At 34.8% G+C, this 15,934-nt stretch overlaps 1 protein-coding gene across 5 annotated transcripts in view; it reads left to right on the top strand.

The window, feature by feature from the left end:
- LOC144975106 (uncharacterized) overlaps nucleotides 1–15,934 on the top strand; it is a 64,261-nt gene that overhangs the window by 8,614 nt on the left and 39,713 nt on the right. For all 5 annotated transcript variants that reach the window (XM_078918869.1, XM_078918849.1, XM_078918878.1 and 2 more), the window contains exons 3-14: nucleotides 685–771; nucleotides 1,326–1,557; nucleotides 2,429–2,730; nucleotides 3,696–3,863; nucleotides 4,617–4,784; nucleotides 5,284–5,372; nucleotides 6,883–7,049; nucleotides 7,897–9,264; nucleotides 11,134–11,297; nucleotides 12,437–13,385; nucleotides 14,165–14,300; nucleotides 15,560–15,669. In XM_078918869.1, coding sequence (XP_078774995.1) covers nucleotides 685–771; nucleotides 1,326–1,557; nucleotides 2,429–2,730; nucleotides 3,696–3,863; nucleotides 4,617–4,784; nucleotides 5,284–5,372; nucleotides 6,883–7,049; nucleotides 7,897–9,264; nucleotides 11,134–11,297; nucleotides 12,437–13,385; nucleotides 14,165–14,300; nucleotides 15,560–15,669 — 3,940 coding nt within the window. The remainder of the gene's footprint in view (nucleotides 1–684; nucleotides 772–1,325; nucleotides 1,558–2,428; nucleotides 2,731–3,695; nucleotides 3,864–4,616; nucleotides 4,785–5,283; nucleotides 5,373–6,882; nucleotides 7,050–7,896; nucleotides 9,265–11,133; nucleotides 11,298–12,436; nucleotides 13,386–14,164; nucleotides 14,301–15,559; nucleotides 15,670–15,934) is intronic.

Below are 15,934 nucleotides of genomic sequence, written 5' to 3'. Positions count from 1 at the left end.
TGCACAAGTCCAGTTCGGCCGTTTCTAGAAGAGGCGACTGACGATAGTGTTGATGCCAGTGATAAAAAAAATCAAATTGCAGAATCAGTTTATATTTTTTTCCGTATCAGTTAAAGATGCAGAAGTTGCTGAACTACAGGAGAAAAGAAAGATCCTCGGCATTTCGACGATGTCTCGATTTGAGAGCAAACTGGTCTTGGGCACTGTCTGCTGCGTAGATCAAACCCTAAGTGCACTTATTATCAGGTCTAATAACTGAACGCAATTATTGGCTTGATTTAACATTATTGTAATGGATATTATTGGTTTGAAAGTATTTTCATTACAACAATGAGCCCATAATAAAAAGGGGTATCAGACCTGCAAATAAGAAAACGTCGATCTAACCCCTTCAATTTCCTTTAATGAACCTTTAGATTAAAATGTCTCTCAACTTCTCTGAAACATGAGATTGCTAAGGTGTCTCGGTTAAAGTTTGAAAAAAAAAAAGACGGGGATTATTTTTATAAGGTTCAGTTATTGAGTGAAAGTTTTCTATGAGAAAATGTGTTATACCTTTGCACGACATTTATGCATTGTTCTTTATTTATTCGCCTATTTATTTTTCTTGTTGAAAAATAAGAGAATGGATGTTTAAAAAAAAAAAGATAATATTACGTTTATTGTTCTCAATTTCTTGAACAGGAGGCACATGTCAGCTACCTTTCCAAAGACATAGATTTTCGTATGACTCTCTTCCACCTTGGAGACATAGATCAACAAGTGCTTGAGGTATGGCATCTCTCTCTCTCTCTCTCTCTCTCTCTCTCTCTCTCTCTCTCTCTCTCTCTCTTATAAAAATGCATGCCTTTTTCTGTCTGACCTCTGATTATGGTCTCTATGCGTCTCCACCAAATGAGCTACCGGGACCCCCAGAAGAAGACAAAGGGATTTAAAAGGAGGAATTATCATTTTCATTTCCAACACTTGTACGACATTGTAGTCTAGTGGTATGACACCTTCAGATTGGAAGGTCCTAGGTTCGAGTCTTACTCTGAGGTGCAATAGTTGTTTTCTTGGAAAAGACTCTTTACTCACATTCTCTCAATGAATTGAGATATAACATGAATACCTGGCTGTTGACTTAATGTCTATAGGAATGAAAAAAAAATGTAATATCGCCTAATGGGCACCATCCCTCCTCCTACATGTTAAGCGTTGCTTTTGGCTAGGGTACCCTTATAAAATGCTTTGGCACATTTAGTAAATATTGCGCTTTTAAAAATGCTCACATTAAAAACAAAGATTTTTTACTTAAATCAATTTTTCTCATTTGTTCTTTTCAGGAGCTGTATCTATGTTTCCAAAAACACCACAATGTTCAAGGCGTACAGGCATCATCTGATGAGTTCCCTGGTACATCCAGCAACAACACATCAACAGAGTTCTTGACAGAGGATTGTCTTGGTGTGATCAAATCCACCATCTTGGCCTGTCCCAGTCTTGGGGACAGTCTCGTCACAGCCCTCATGGTGGACAAGGGGAAGTCTGATAGCCGGGAAAATGAATTACTACAAGGTATAGCAGGCTTTGTACCTCATATTATGATAATAGTAACGTGTGGCTATGTGGTCTAGTGGTATGACACTCGCTTTCGGATCGGAAGGTCCTGGGTTTGAGCCTCGCTCAGTGCATAATTGAGTCCTTTGGAAAGGCTCTTTACTCACATTCTCTCACCTTACTCAGGTGTGAAATGAGTACCTGGCTGTTAACAGCGTTGTCTCTGTCCGAAAAAATTGTAATATCGCCTAACGGGCGTCATGTCTCGTTCTACATGTTACGTGTCGCTGGTGGTCAGGGGCCCCTTGTAACGCGCTTTGAACATGCTTAGTGGATATTGCACTATATAAAAGCTCAAGTATTTTTTTTGTGTGTGTGTGTGTGGTGTGTGTGTGTGTGTGCATATGTTTATTATTTTGTCCCATTTTGATTTTTACAGAGGTACAAAGGAAAAAAATCATTTCAAGTTCCATGACGTTATTCTTTTTAACCAGAATTGAAGAAGGAGAAGACACAGCTATTGTTTTGTACAACCATACACTTCAGGCCCAGTTGGAAACATCTGTATTGGCAAAAAATATATTGAAAGATCATTTTATTATTGATACGAGTGTTGACAGTATGGTATAAGACTTAAGCGCTTTCAAATTGGTTTTCTTTTTACCTTATTTTGTTTATCTGATTGTTGTTTTTGGTGGGTTTTTTTTATTGTTTTGTTTGTTGTTGTCTTCTTTTTCATTTTTTTTTCAAATATTTTTTTATTTGGACTGTTTACTTGACCTTAACCGATACGATATCAATAATTACACATCTTGTGTGTAATAATATTTTTACCATTAACCATTCATCATTGATTTCTTTTCCAAAAATTTATTTTTTAAAAAATCAGGTTTATTCATTGACTGCATGTTGTCTCTTCTTGATGAATTGGAAAGTGATGATGCACACTCAAACCCCAAGAAACGCCCAGATGATGTTTTTGACAAAGTTCTTGTGATACTCTCCTTTTATGACCCTGTGCCGTATTGGAATTACCTGCAATTGCGCAAATTGTTCTCTCGACTGGTGACTTTAGCAGTCAATCAGGAGCAGGAAGAAACTGGTCAAACTCTAATAGATGAAATTGTTTCGTTGATCTCAGGACGTCAGAGTTCATATCTCCTTGATGAATTCACCAAGGTGTATTTGGAGGTAGAGTAATGTTTATTTATAACACCCATTTCTTCTTTGTTCTTGTTAAAATATGGGTCAATTGATGACGTGATGTGCAAATAAATATTTTATTATGTGATATTCCATTCTATTTTAATAATAAATGACATTTCAGTAGTGTCTTACCCTGATTTTTGCAGCTCTAGAAACTTTACATTCATAAAATAAATAAATAAATACAACGAATAAAAAACCCCCAAAAAACAACAAGAACAAAAAAAAAACCCCATAGCAATTTTAATTACTTACATAGCAAGTAGACAACACAGTATGTTTTCTTAACTTTTCTTTCATATGAGAAATGGGTGTAATAATGGGATTTTTAATTGATTGAAAAGTGGTAACTTATTGACCTCTGGCAATGACCTTATAGACTTGTTCTCTCGGCTCTCTTTGGGTCATTATCATTCCCAGTATTGGGTGTAAAATCATATGGTACTAATATTACTATGGCTTTGAGTCTGTTTGGATGTTAATAAATGAAGAAGAAAAAAAAATGTTTGTCAGGGACAACAGTTAACATAGAATCAGGTTTAGGCTTGAAAAGGTTGTATCGTCATGTTACCAGTACTTTTGCTTTTGAAATGAGTGTTCAACCAACTGGTCTATTGAAGTCCCCAGTACACTTATAAGAAGTCAGATTTTTAAAATAAAATCAATTTTACTTATATTTTAGAAAGGAAAATATTGAAAAACAGCAGTTGGAACATCACACCATTCTATAATTGTTAGAGTTATGCATTAAATAGAGACAATTCAGAATCAGAATGTAAATTAATACATTAGTATTTTAATGCTCCCGTGGTTTTTTTGGCATTGATTACTTACTTTCCTTTAGGGTTGCCTTTGTTATATTATATAGTTAAGGGCTTGTATAGTATTGATTCTTAGTGGTATTGTTGCTATTATGACAAAATAAAGTTATCTTTATCATTTATCTTCAGATTTTGGATCGGTCTACTTTCAAAAAGTTGAGTCCAGAATTGGTAACATTATCAGAGAAGCACAAGTTCCATCTGAAATTGCTGACATTACTCGACAGAAACGTATGCTGGAGGGATTTCTTTGTTTTGTGTTACAAACGCAGGACTCACTTTCTTGGAGAAGTACTGGTAAATCAATTATAATTGTGTTATTGTATAGACATTCATGACACCACAGGAAAACCCAGTCAAGTCACACGTATTTACACTTTACAGACATTGGTGTTTTCAAAGAATAACGATTTTTAATTATGAGAGAAATCATGACATCATTATCTTTTTTTTTTATTTCATCAAATTTTAACATTCTTTTAAATACTTTTATATAGTGCTTTCAATCACCAATACTTCAATGAAACAAGGTAAAGTCTCTTTAGTTGTTTTTCCAATTTCCATCTTCCTTACGTTACAAATTTGAAATACTCATATCGTTGGGTTTCACATGAAATAAAGTGCAGATTGCCAAGATTAGCACGGGTAATTTGCCTATGCTATCAAAACTTGATTTCCCTGTGACATGTTTAGTAGGATTTTTCTTGGAGTGCCGTATGTGTGTATAATTATAGAATTAGACAACGTAATGAGAATTTGTATTTAAAATAATAATATGCTTTTTTTTTTCACTTTATATTTTTGTGAAGCTTTAGCTTGTTTCTATAACTTTTTAAAAAATATACAAAGTCATTGAAATAAGAGAATTTTTGAAATGAAAAAAAAAACGAAACAAAAAGCAAAAGAGGAAAAAGAAATTAGATCAGATTATATTGTTTGTGGTGGGAATGGGATAAATTAATGATCTTATTAGATGTCAGTATTGAGTAGTGAAATATTAATATACATTTGACGACTTCTTAAATTGAATCTTTCACTTTCTCTGACCAGGATCTAAGTCTGTCTTTGGTGAAAACAGAACAGTTCATGGAGCTCCAGGACCTTTTAAGTTTCCCTGAGTTCCACCCATTGAAAGCAGCAGTGTTACTCATGGGCTGGTCATTCTGTCGTAATTCTACTCAAGCCAGGACATTGTTGGAGAATCTGTGGCAAGATAAGGTTGTACATAGTGTTTGTGGAAATTTACGCTTATTTCTACTTTATTGAATTTTGAATACTGACACAAACAACTTAGATTTTATCTTTATTCTCTGATAATACTTTAAAAAAAATGTTTCTTCTTTTAAAGTATTTGTTGTTTTAAAAAATCAGTTTATACGTTTTGTTAGTAATATTTTGGTTGCATTTCAAAACGAAAATTACCTATCTTTGACTCACAGTTGCTTGCTCATCTACGAGTACAATTGAGTCATCCGACTGTAAAATGCATTGTAATTTGGAAAAAAAATCATTTTAGTCAATAGTTCTTACAATCAATTTTTTTTTTCGAGTTAAGAGGAAAATTTTAAAACTTTTATTTATTGATTTGAGAAAAATATAATCAACGGGGTTAGATAGTTGGGACTATTAAGACTTGTGTAACTCTTTTGTCTTTAAAGCTTTTATTCAAATGTTATAGTCATACTTAACTATTTTTTTCCTCCTTTTCAAATATAAGATTGAGAATCCCAATGCAAATTTAGCTTCCAGCTGTAGAAAGCTTGCCTATAATCTTGACCTCATTCACTGGTGTTTGGAGAGAGCTGGGTAAGGATGATTTATCAACAATCAACACCTTTTGGTGCACTCTTAGTATGCAAAATTAAATGTTTGAATTATGGTACTGTTCATACATTCGGTCATGCCAATTTCTTATTGAAAACATCAAACGTGATGGCATGGGACAGTTCGGCCTGGAAGGTATATCTGACTGAATTGAGAAAACTGTTAATGTTTCTTAAAAGCAACAAAAAAGTTGAAATGCTATTTTTTTTTTTAATTAAGTATTTATTTTTTATTATTTTTGAGTTTTTAGGTCACTTAAAAAACAAACAAAAAACAAAAAAAAAAAACGTCTTTGAAGTATTTCAAAATAATTTTTCAAGAGGACATACCCTGTTCTCACCAATTGAAAGAGCAATCGATTGCTGACCACTTCTTTAAGTTTGGCAAAAGAAATCTGGTAATTTGGTACTTTTTCACAAGGGGGAGATCTATTTAAACATTTTGGCTCTGAGTTTTGCAGGAATCTACCGATTTCTAGCTCAGCCAGAAACAATGGTACATCAATGAACCATGCATCAAATTAAAGCAAAAAGAATGGTCTCTATATCAAAATGTCAGCATGTCAAATTTGTACCTTCTGGTTAAATTGTCACATGCTGTCTCAAATGAAAATGGGAGTTATGACATATTTCCATTTTTTGTACTGAAACCCCCCCCCCCCCAATCATCCGACTTTGCATGAAATAATTTACTGTCATGTTATTAACCAACTGAAACCCACATTTGTGAACTTATCAGTGTAACTCAGTGGTGTAGCCTTTGTTTTGTACACGTAAGATACCAAGTTTGATTATCAATTGTGCTGCGTGACCTTGTGCAAGTCATCTTGCCCTAGCTCACTTTACGGTGCTGCACTGCGGCTAATGCATGGGTTATTTCAGTCTTCCCTTGGAATAGACCCTTAAGACAAATTTCCCCTTGGGGATGAATAAAGCTATTTTATTATTTTATTTTTATAAATTTAAAAAGTTTAAAACTATGATCTTTACCACCTCATATATTAGAAGGTGATTTGATGGATATTTCATAGACAGAGAGGAAAAAAGAACCCTTCTATGTTTTAGGAGTTTATCATGATATTGTATATACTTTGCAGTTGCCTTTTATTCTTCTTCCTTTTAAGTCTGTAACTTCAATTTTGAAGATTTCACAGACCACAGTATTTTTCTTTCTTTGGAGATGTGAGACTATTTCACTGTCTCAATGTCAATGGTATGAACGAGTGCAAATGGGTATCCACTCTTGAGTGAGGGACCATAAATTTGGATGGCTTCTTCTTATTTTGTTGAATATCGCAGAAGGGTAATTTCACTTGTCGTTTTTAGGCCTTTGCAAAATATTGTCACTTTGTCACGCTTTCACCCCTGTTGTAGCGGTTCAAGAGCTAAATCAATTTCATGTTTTTGTTGTTGTTGTAATTAGATTATTCACCTTTTGAATATAACAACTATCTTAGTCATCATTGTCATCATTTCAATCATTGTCTCCCCAGCCCCCTGCTAGAGCTGGGTCAATCCAGTTCTGGCGGACAGGCCAACGAATTGTTACAGAGTCTAGAGACACACTCAGTCCTGTACATGTTACACCATTCCACCAATCTCGGAAATTTAGATGCCCAGGAAGTTTTGCACTTGTTGAACAATATATCCACGGATAAAAGTAAGATATTTTGTTATTATGATATAGTAGGAATTAAATATTGTTTAATTATATTAAATCATGTGATATATGTGTGTGAAACTTTGACATTCGCCATCTTATTGATAGTGTCTGATTTGATCATTTTGTCTATATTTAGGAATGTCACCATTATTTAATGACGATGATGACTGTTTTAAAATTGAAAGTAATAATAATCATCATCATCATCATAAACTTAATAAGCATAATAATCATAATAACGATGATGATAATAATAATAATAATAATAATAATAATAATAATATATTTGGCTACTCTGATTGACGAAATCAAGTGGGTTGAGTCAAAGGCATTGTCTTTTAACTAATTCTGTGAGTTCACTCACCTGGTCATAACAATTTCAATTTTATACCATTACAATTTTCACAATAAGAGCAATGATAGGATTATTAATTATGAATCAAAAGATAATGTAGTTCACTTGCTTATATACTCTTGGTGATAATAGTAGTGTGTCAAATATCTTACATAAAATTATACAAAAGAGAACTTAAAAAAGATGTGTAGATGTGATAAAAACACATTTTGTTGAATGGTGTAGAAGACCATTAGTGTTGTGAGATTGGACTTTACTGAATTTTCAGTGTATTAAAAAGTAAAATGCACTATAACAGTTTGTGTTACTGCACACTGGTGTAACAAAACTGTCTCTTTTCTTACATTGGGCAAATTTGATTTTACAATATAAGAAATGGTTTTTGTTATTCAAATAAATCACACAGTTAACTTTATTTTGAGTTTGGATATCTAAGCTGCAAATGTCATTTAAATTTCATTCACATAATTTTCTTCTCTCTGTTTTTAGGAAAAGAAGGCAGTAAAAAGAGTGTAACATTCCAAGATGAAGTCACTTCTGCTGATAAAGAACCAGTCAATATTGAACAGCAGAAGGACATTTCGATATTTAAGAGTTACTGTGCTATCAAGAATGTCATGGAGGCCATTTTATTCTGTGTTGACAATTTCGAACATAAACTGTTGAATCCCATTCAAGTCAAAAGAGCAATCAAAGTCAAGAGTTTATATAAAAGTTTTACAAATGACTCAATTCCAAGTTCCAGTGAAGGGGAAGATTCTTGTTCGAGTCCTGAGAATTCAAATCACCGAGATTTTGTTGAGATGGAGAGTCCAGACAGTTTTCCTAAGATGTACAAACAGTTTGTGACGACTAAACTGAATAAAGTCAAGGAATATTTATCCACACTTCAGCCATTGTCATACAGATTGGAGGTAATGGAGGATATTTATTCTTTACTGTTTCTTACCCATGAAGATTTGAGTGAGCGAGGTGATGGTCCAGAGGTTGACAGTGACCGGGATGACGAGGACAGCAAACAAAGCAGTGACAACCTCAACAGTTTAAATGCTTCTCTGATATCTGATGATGATCCTGCTGATGATCCAGTTGTTGAAAAAACGCCAAAAGTTTTTCCTAGAAAATCAGAAAAGTTTTTAAATATCACACTTGCAGATACACAATCCAGTCCTAGTTGCTTGGATTATGATGAGCCTTTTGTTGATCCAAAACAGGGTGGAGGAGCTTCCTCATCATCCAAAAAAGGTGAAACTGAATCACTTCATTATTCTGGATTTAAAGACAGGTCTCATAATAATGATCAGGGATTCACAACCTCAAATAAATCTCAGAAGTCTAATTTAGGTTCAGGGAGTATCAATGTTGGTAAACGAAGACACTTATCTACCTGTTCAGATGTAGAATTATTCAACAGTCCTGTTGGTTATTTATTATCTGACTATCCTGTCCGTGATATTCTTCACCTGTTGAAGGATTCAATAACTGATCTCAACAGTGCTCGTTACACTTTGATACAAATGAAAAAGGAAGGGAGAAGTGGTGCAAGTAAATCAATGAAACCATCAAGTTTATCTGCCTCTTCTTCTTCTTCTTCTTCTAATGCAATGCCTTTGGTAAATTTGGATGTGGAAGAGGCATTGCAAGACTCCGGGCTCTCCACAGTTAAAGAGGATTCATTTAGTCGACGGATGGCTAAGCTGACACAAGCTGTTCATGAAGCATGGTGGAGATTCCAGCTGGTATCTCATGCAGCAATCCCAAAACAGTCAGGGTTTATTCTGACGGAGACTGTCCATGTAACTGAGAATGATGTTTCCTTCCTTTTGACAGAGGTACACCTGTTGTCACCACAAAAAGGTAATTTTAAACAAAAAATTATTAACTTTTAAATGTGGTTTAGATGTTTAAAAACAAAACAGAAAAGAAATGAAACCACTTTGTTTTTATGATCATACTTTGGTTACTAGATTGACATCTTGTAGCTTTGAAATTGTTACTCAAGTAATACAAGAATGTGTGGCTTTCTACTATAATCTTGTGACACTCGATTTCCGACCGACATGTTGGTTCAAGGTTGAAGTCCTCCTGCTATGGAATCCATAGAAAAGGCTCTTTAATTGTATTTTCTCAATATACTTGTTTGTGGAAATTCCTCTATATAAAATCTCTTTTTTTGTCGGGTTTATTATATGTATTTGTGTGTGTCTGAGTATTTTGTTTTTGTCTGTGTGTGTACAATGAAGATGTCTGTGTGTATATCTTTTCGTGTACTGTATATTTATGTTTTCACCTTTTTTTTTCCACTTGCGAAGTGTCACAGAGCACAAGCTTGTTTGGTACATAGGCTTAACACATATCATAGTTACAGTACATTTTTGGTTTTCTTTTCTGTTCTTCCTTAAAAATTGAGTAATTTTAATGTTTAAAAAAATATACTGGCTGTCCCTCATGAGTTTTAATTGGTCAAAAAAAAAACCCCCAAAAAACATCTGATTTCTCACGATTTTGAAATACAGTCTTTTCCCAGATTCCTGATTACTTTTGGAATTTAAAGTTATTTTGATTATTTTTAATTATTTTAGTCCGTTTCTTTGAAGAAGTAGGAGGATTATGGATTAATTTTCCTCTATACATCACTGTGGCACTAATTCCTTGGGAAATGTATTTTACTTGATTTTTTTTGTAATCTCTAATATCCGTCCTATCCATGCGATGATGAATTTAAATGTAAACATTTCTGAAGTCATTGTTCTTCCTGACCTTCCAAACTCCATGTTATTTCATTTGTCAACATTCATTACTTTACCTATCAACTCTTGTATTATTGTATTACTGCTTATATTTCTATTTATTTAAAGGTTGATGATGCTTTTCTGTTTGAAATATTCTTTGTTGTGTATCTGCAGTCTTTAGATAATTAAAAAGAAAAAAAATTATGCCTTTTCTGCCACGACATCATAAGATATCGTTGCCTTGGCATTCCATGAAGGAATATAGATAACTCATCAAACAAGATGTCTGATGTCAACACGAATCACCCATGTTGTCCAAGTGAGCAAATTGAGGGTTAATAATCTTGCTCAAGGAAAAAAACAAAAGTGCCTGAAGCGGGGCTCAAACCTGGGTCCTTCCGGGTCACAGTGCAATGCCTTAACCACTTTGCCACTTCGCCCCCCAGTCTTTAGATAAGCTGTCATTTTAATTATTTATTCCTTCCTTTTGGTTCCCAGCTTTAAGCTAATACTTCATTTATCTAGGAATTATCAAGGAATGAAGATGTTTTGTGTTCAGAGAGAAATGGTTATTGGTCTGAAAAGGCTTAAATACACTCTTGAACTTGAACTTGGTGAAATGCAGTATTTTTTAATGTAAGTACAGGATCAACCAAGAAAATACTGGGTAGCTGCAAATAGACTACGGTCAAAACATACAAGAACAGCTGCCAACATGCACAAATGGGGGCTCCAAGAATCACCAACATGCCCAAAGTGCAACCAAGCACCACAAGATGCAAACCACCTGTACTAGATTGCCCAGAGACAAAACTTGAAGGGGGGAATTGAAACCATCAACAAATGTGATGATGACTTCCGAACCTGGATTGATACCTTGAACATGGAAGTGTAGCCGAATGATACTACTACTACTACTAATGTAAGCTTTATAATATGTGTTATATTTATATAAAATTCCCCTTAAAAATTGCTAATCCATGAATATTTTCAGCTCCAAATGTGTCACCAGGTGCCGAAGAAGCTCTTTCACCACATCATCATCCACGACGATTTTTCTCATCCAATATAATATCTCGCATGATGGCCCCTCCAGAAAGTTTGTTGGTGTTCAGTCTCATTAAGAACAAGATATCTCAGGCTGCTGAAGTTATCAAGGTAATGAAAAAAGTCTTGTATACATTTAAAAACGAAATAATCTCACTATTTTTAATCTTTTTGATTTATTGGTATGACACTCATCTTGGGGCCAGAAGGTCCCTGGTTTGAGTACTGTGGCACAAAGTTGAATCCTTGGAAAAAAACTCTCTTCACTCACATTCTCTCAGTGAACTCAAGTTTAAATGAGTCAAAAATTGTCTCTGTTGATATAAAATGTAATATAATTTTACTAGCATTATGACTAGTCCTATGAGTTATGTGGTGCTGTTGGCTAGGGATGTTTTGGTAAGCGTTTTGAGCATGTTTGGTAGATATTGTAAAACTCCCGAGATTTTAAAAGATATAATTTCAACGTCATAGTCTTCAACTACAATGTGTCCATTTCTTTGCTGCCTCATATATCCACCTTTTTCAAATGCCTTTTTCTTTGGCTTTGTGTCCTTGTCCTAGAAAGCAGCCCTTTAATTTTGTTTAGGATCTCCTTTGGGTATTTTACTCAAGGACAGTCAAATCGATGTATCTTTTTGTGGATTATATTTTTCCCCCTGTATATCAACTCTCTATAGAATGTCTTTAATATTTCCTTCAGAGCCTTGAGGCCCATGGAATGGATCCAGAGTTTAGTTAGTCTATCTCAAAGTACTTTCCATCAGATCTAACAGACCCAGCTACCCAATCACTGCTGGGTGGACAGGAAGGTCAGAAAAAATCTCGACTGCACCCAGGATTAATCTAAGTCCCTTTGCGTGTGAAGCAAGTGCTCTACCAACTGAGCTATCAGGACCCTTTAATATTTAAAGTTGCATTATTGCTATATATTTGCATATATAATTAACATGTGGTTGTATTTCTCCTACTGATAATCCAGTGCCTGTGTGTAAGTTGAACTTTAATATGATATACAACGGGATGAATTGCTTACTTTTGTTCTCCGTTTAACTCTTTACCCCTCTTTCTTTGTTTTATTTTTTTCTTGGGTATGTAATCATGGTCCTTAAATCTGATTGAGGAAGGTTTTAATTCTAGTTTTGAACTTTTCGAAGAAAAGCTGACTGGTTTTGATGTCAAATTGCCAATTTTGAAAGAAACATTATTATTTAGCTTTCATTTAATCCATATTACATTTTACATTTCAGTTGTTTCACATCAATGAAAAAATTCCAGAAGTAAGTGAAGTTGGATTTGCCGAGCTGTTTGTAAAGAGTGCTGAAAGAATTTGGCTGTTGGAGAAGGATTCAAAAGAACTTAGTCCTAAACCCAAGAAAGTTGGGAAGAGGAATGTGAAAGCTCTCGCTAAAGCTGCATCAGCTGGTGTGGCATCTGCTTCTCTGTCTAATATCGTTGAAGACTTGACCACATCATCAACAATACCATCTGTTCCTAAGTTAAAAACGCCATTTGTTAGGAAGAATTTCTCTTCTTTGTTCAACATTGATTGTGTCTCAGCTGTGTTGCTAGATCTTTTGTTCACGTCCTGCAGAACCTGGGATACTTGTAATACAATGCTGGATATAATCAAAACAAAAACAAAACTTTTGGACGATAGTGATTTGGGTAGTGCAGTGTCAGAGGGGGAAAGACCAAGCCAGTCACCATTTGAGTGGAAAAAGGAAGAGAAAGCGCAAGAACAACTTCCCAGCCAACCTCAGTCGTCCGTGGAATCCTTACCTTCTCCAAGATCAGCCAGTAACTTTGACCCCAAAATGACATCCAAAGCAGTTCACAGTGGCATCAGTGGCTACACAGAATTACTGTGGACTATTGTTGATTTGATCAACCATGCTGCAACCAGTGAAGGTAACAGCCCACACATTTGGCCACCAGTAGATAACAGAAATGTTGATCCACATCTGGGTAGACTAAGTCTGCAGCATCATCTTCATACAACATGTGCCTCCCTTCAGCTCAGCTACACCAACCATATGGATAAAACAATAGCAGAGATTAAAAAATCCGTGGATAGAGTCCTGCATTCCTTAAATGGCGGGACAGGGGGACCAATGGTTGTCATGGAACAACTCGATGCTACTTTGGAAGAGGGTGGTTCAAAGTCATCCTCACCTCGTGGAAGTTTGTCAGGCAGTTGTGAGTATTTTAATCACATCAACAATCAATAATAATTGAAATGTATTTTTCTATTCATCTCTATTTCCTTAAATTATTGCATTAAATCAGGACAATGAATTAATTTATCTGATAAAAGATCATCTCTTACAGGTCATTGATTCTTATTTTAAGGTAAAGAAAGAAATAAGAAATCAGATTGATCATTGCCCTTTTCTAAGCCAAGCATTCCTCGAAGTATGAAATAAATACTACTACTACTACTACTACTACTACTACTACTACTACTACTACTACTACTACTACTACTACTACTACTACTACTACTACTACTACTAACTACTACTACTACTATACTACTACTACTACTACTACTACTACTACTACTACTACTACTACTACTAATAATAATAATAATAATAATAATAATAATCATTATCATCTCAAAGTCCTAAACTGTAAATTCACCACCGTCCCATTCCTCAATTATTAGCAGCTGTATTTATGATGTGTGTGTTTTTAGGGGAGGGGATATGACAGTCAGACACAGAAAGAAAAAAACAAAACAGAAAGATTATGATGTAATCCTAATAAATATTGGAAGTCAATGATGCTTTTTCTTTCTTTCTTTCTGGTTCTTTTTTTTTTTTCGAATGCCAATTATACATATTGTTTGATAACTTTTTTGTGATCACAAATAAACTATTTATTACTAACCCTGTGAAAGTAAATATCAGGATAAAAATTCATCTTGTTTTCTTACCATTATAAATGAATGGGTTCTCTCCTACCTGTTCCAGTCATAGGAAGTCTTCCAACCCCAAGAAAAGTGGCCAAATCTGGTGAGCAGAGCCCACTGCATGCGTCGTTCAGATACTTGATTCACACCATGGAGAAATGTGTGCCAGCGGATGGGATACTGCAAGTGTTACTGAGGTTTGTCAATTATATAAAGTACATGATGAATAAAGTATAGCATAACATTTGCAAGTGTAAGGCAGACAAAAATGAATGGAGGAGGGGGAGTTTGATGGCAATTATATTATGATAACCGTAGCCTTTCAGTCCCTAAGTAAAATCAAATCACAACAGCAACTACAACAACAAAAATAACCTTCAGAGCCATTAAACTCACGGAGTCAGAGTTTATCCCAGTTTCTATAGCGTGAAATGGACAATAGTATTTGCTTGCTACCCTATGGATAGGATGCTAGTCTTTTGCAAAGTACTTCAGATCAAATAGACCCAGCTACCCAATCACTGCTGGGTGGACAGGTGGGTCAGAAAAAAATAAATCTCGAGTCCCTTTGATTGTGAAGCAAGTGCTCTTCCAACTGAGCTATCGGGACCCCCAAAATTGCAACAAGGTGAGTTTTAATTAAAATGAATGTAGGATATCATCACCTTTATATATATTTTTAGAAATTGAATATTTATTTATAATAATATTTGGTTTCTTATTATAATCTGCATCTGATTATAGATATAAATATGCATGTACATTAAGATGATACACCACTGACGGTGTACAACCTAATGGTCTTGAATCCTTTTTGTTTATAGCATAAGTGTGGTAAATTGTGAATTACATAATGACAATTTAATGTCATATTCAAACTACATAAATTCTGCATAAGATGAGCATATATTTTACAATGATACTCTTTTAAATCCATGTGACCCATAGAGCCAAAGATTAGCTTGGGTTGCATTAAACGGACTATAAAAATTGACTGCTGCCCTTTGGATAGGATGCTTGTCTGTAACAAAGGATTTTTTATCAGAGCCATCCAGCCCATCAACCCAGTCACTTATGGTTGGACAGATAGGAGTCAGTAAATATCTGACTAAAACAGAATCTGAAATAAGAACATTTGCAAGTGAGTCGAGTGATCAACCATCTGAGATATTAGAATCTCTATGTGAAGATGGACGCAGAAGGAGAGGACGGCTAACATATTACTGGATGGATAATGTAAAGGAATAGACAAGGATGGACAGCCCAACACGAATGATGAAAGCTGAGGACAGATCTGGATGGATGGCCTTTACTACAAAATCATCTCTATGTCTCCTCTATGACCACCTAGGTCAGGAGAATGAGGTTAGGTGATGAAGGGAAGTGCATTCCATTACAAAGTTAAATATTTTATTTCTATTTTCTATTTTTATTTGTTTCTTTTTTTTTTTTACAGCAAATCTAGTAAAGGTACAACACCACCTCTGCGAAACTTTCTTTTGAGTTTGTATGAGCATGTCAAAGAAATGGCTCATCTTGTGGCTGAATGTGAGGGAAAGAGTAAAGGTGAGATTTACTGGATGATGAATCTAGTCATACTTTTTTACATTCAGTTAAACCTTGTTTTGGTTTTTATTTTTCTCCTACATTGAGTATAATGTCAAATTTGAAAAGTGTATGCTTGAAATACATTGTAAGTAGATTTTGCAATTTAGACGTTTTTATAATTTTTTATCAGATGGGTCTTTGTTGTCAAAGACTTGTTGGATGGGGGGGGGGGGGGGGGGGAGGAGGAGGAGAGAGAGAGAGAGAGAGAGAGAGAGAGAGAGAG

Source organism: Berghia stephanieae, chromosome 1 (assembly GCF_034508935.2).
Source record: "Berghia stephanieae isolate SIO BIC M18660-M18661 chromosome 1, UCSD_Bste_1.3, whole genome shotgun sequence".
Taxonomy (NCBI): Eukaryota; Metazoa; Mollusca; class Gastropoda; order Nudibranchia; family Aeolidiidae; genus Berghia; species Berghia stephanieae.
This window is presented reverse-complemented; position numbering and strand designations above follow the sequence as displayed.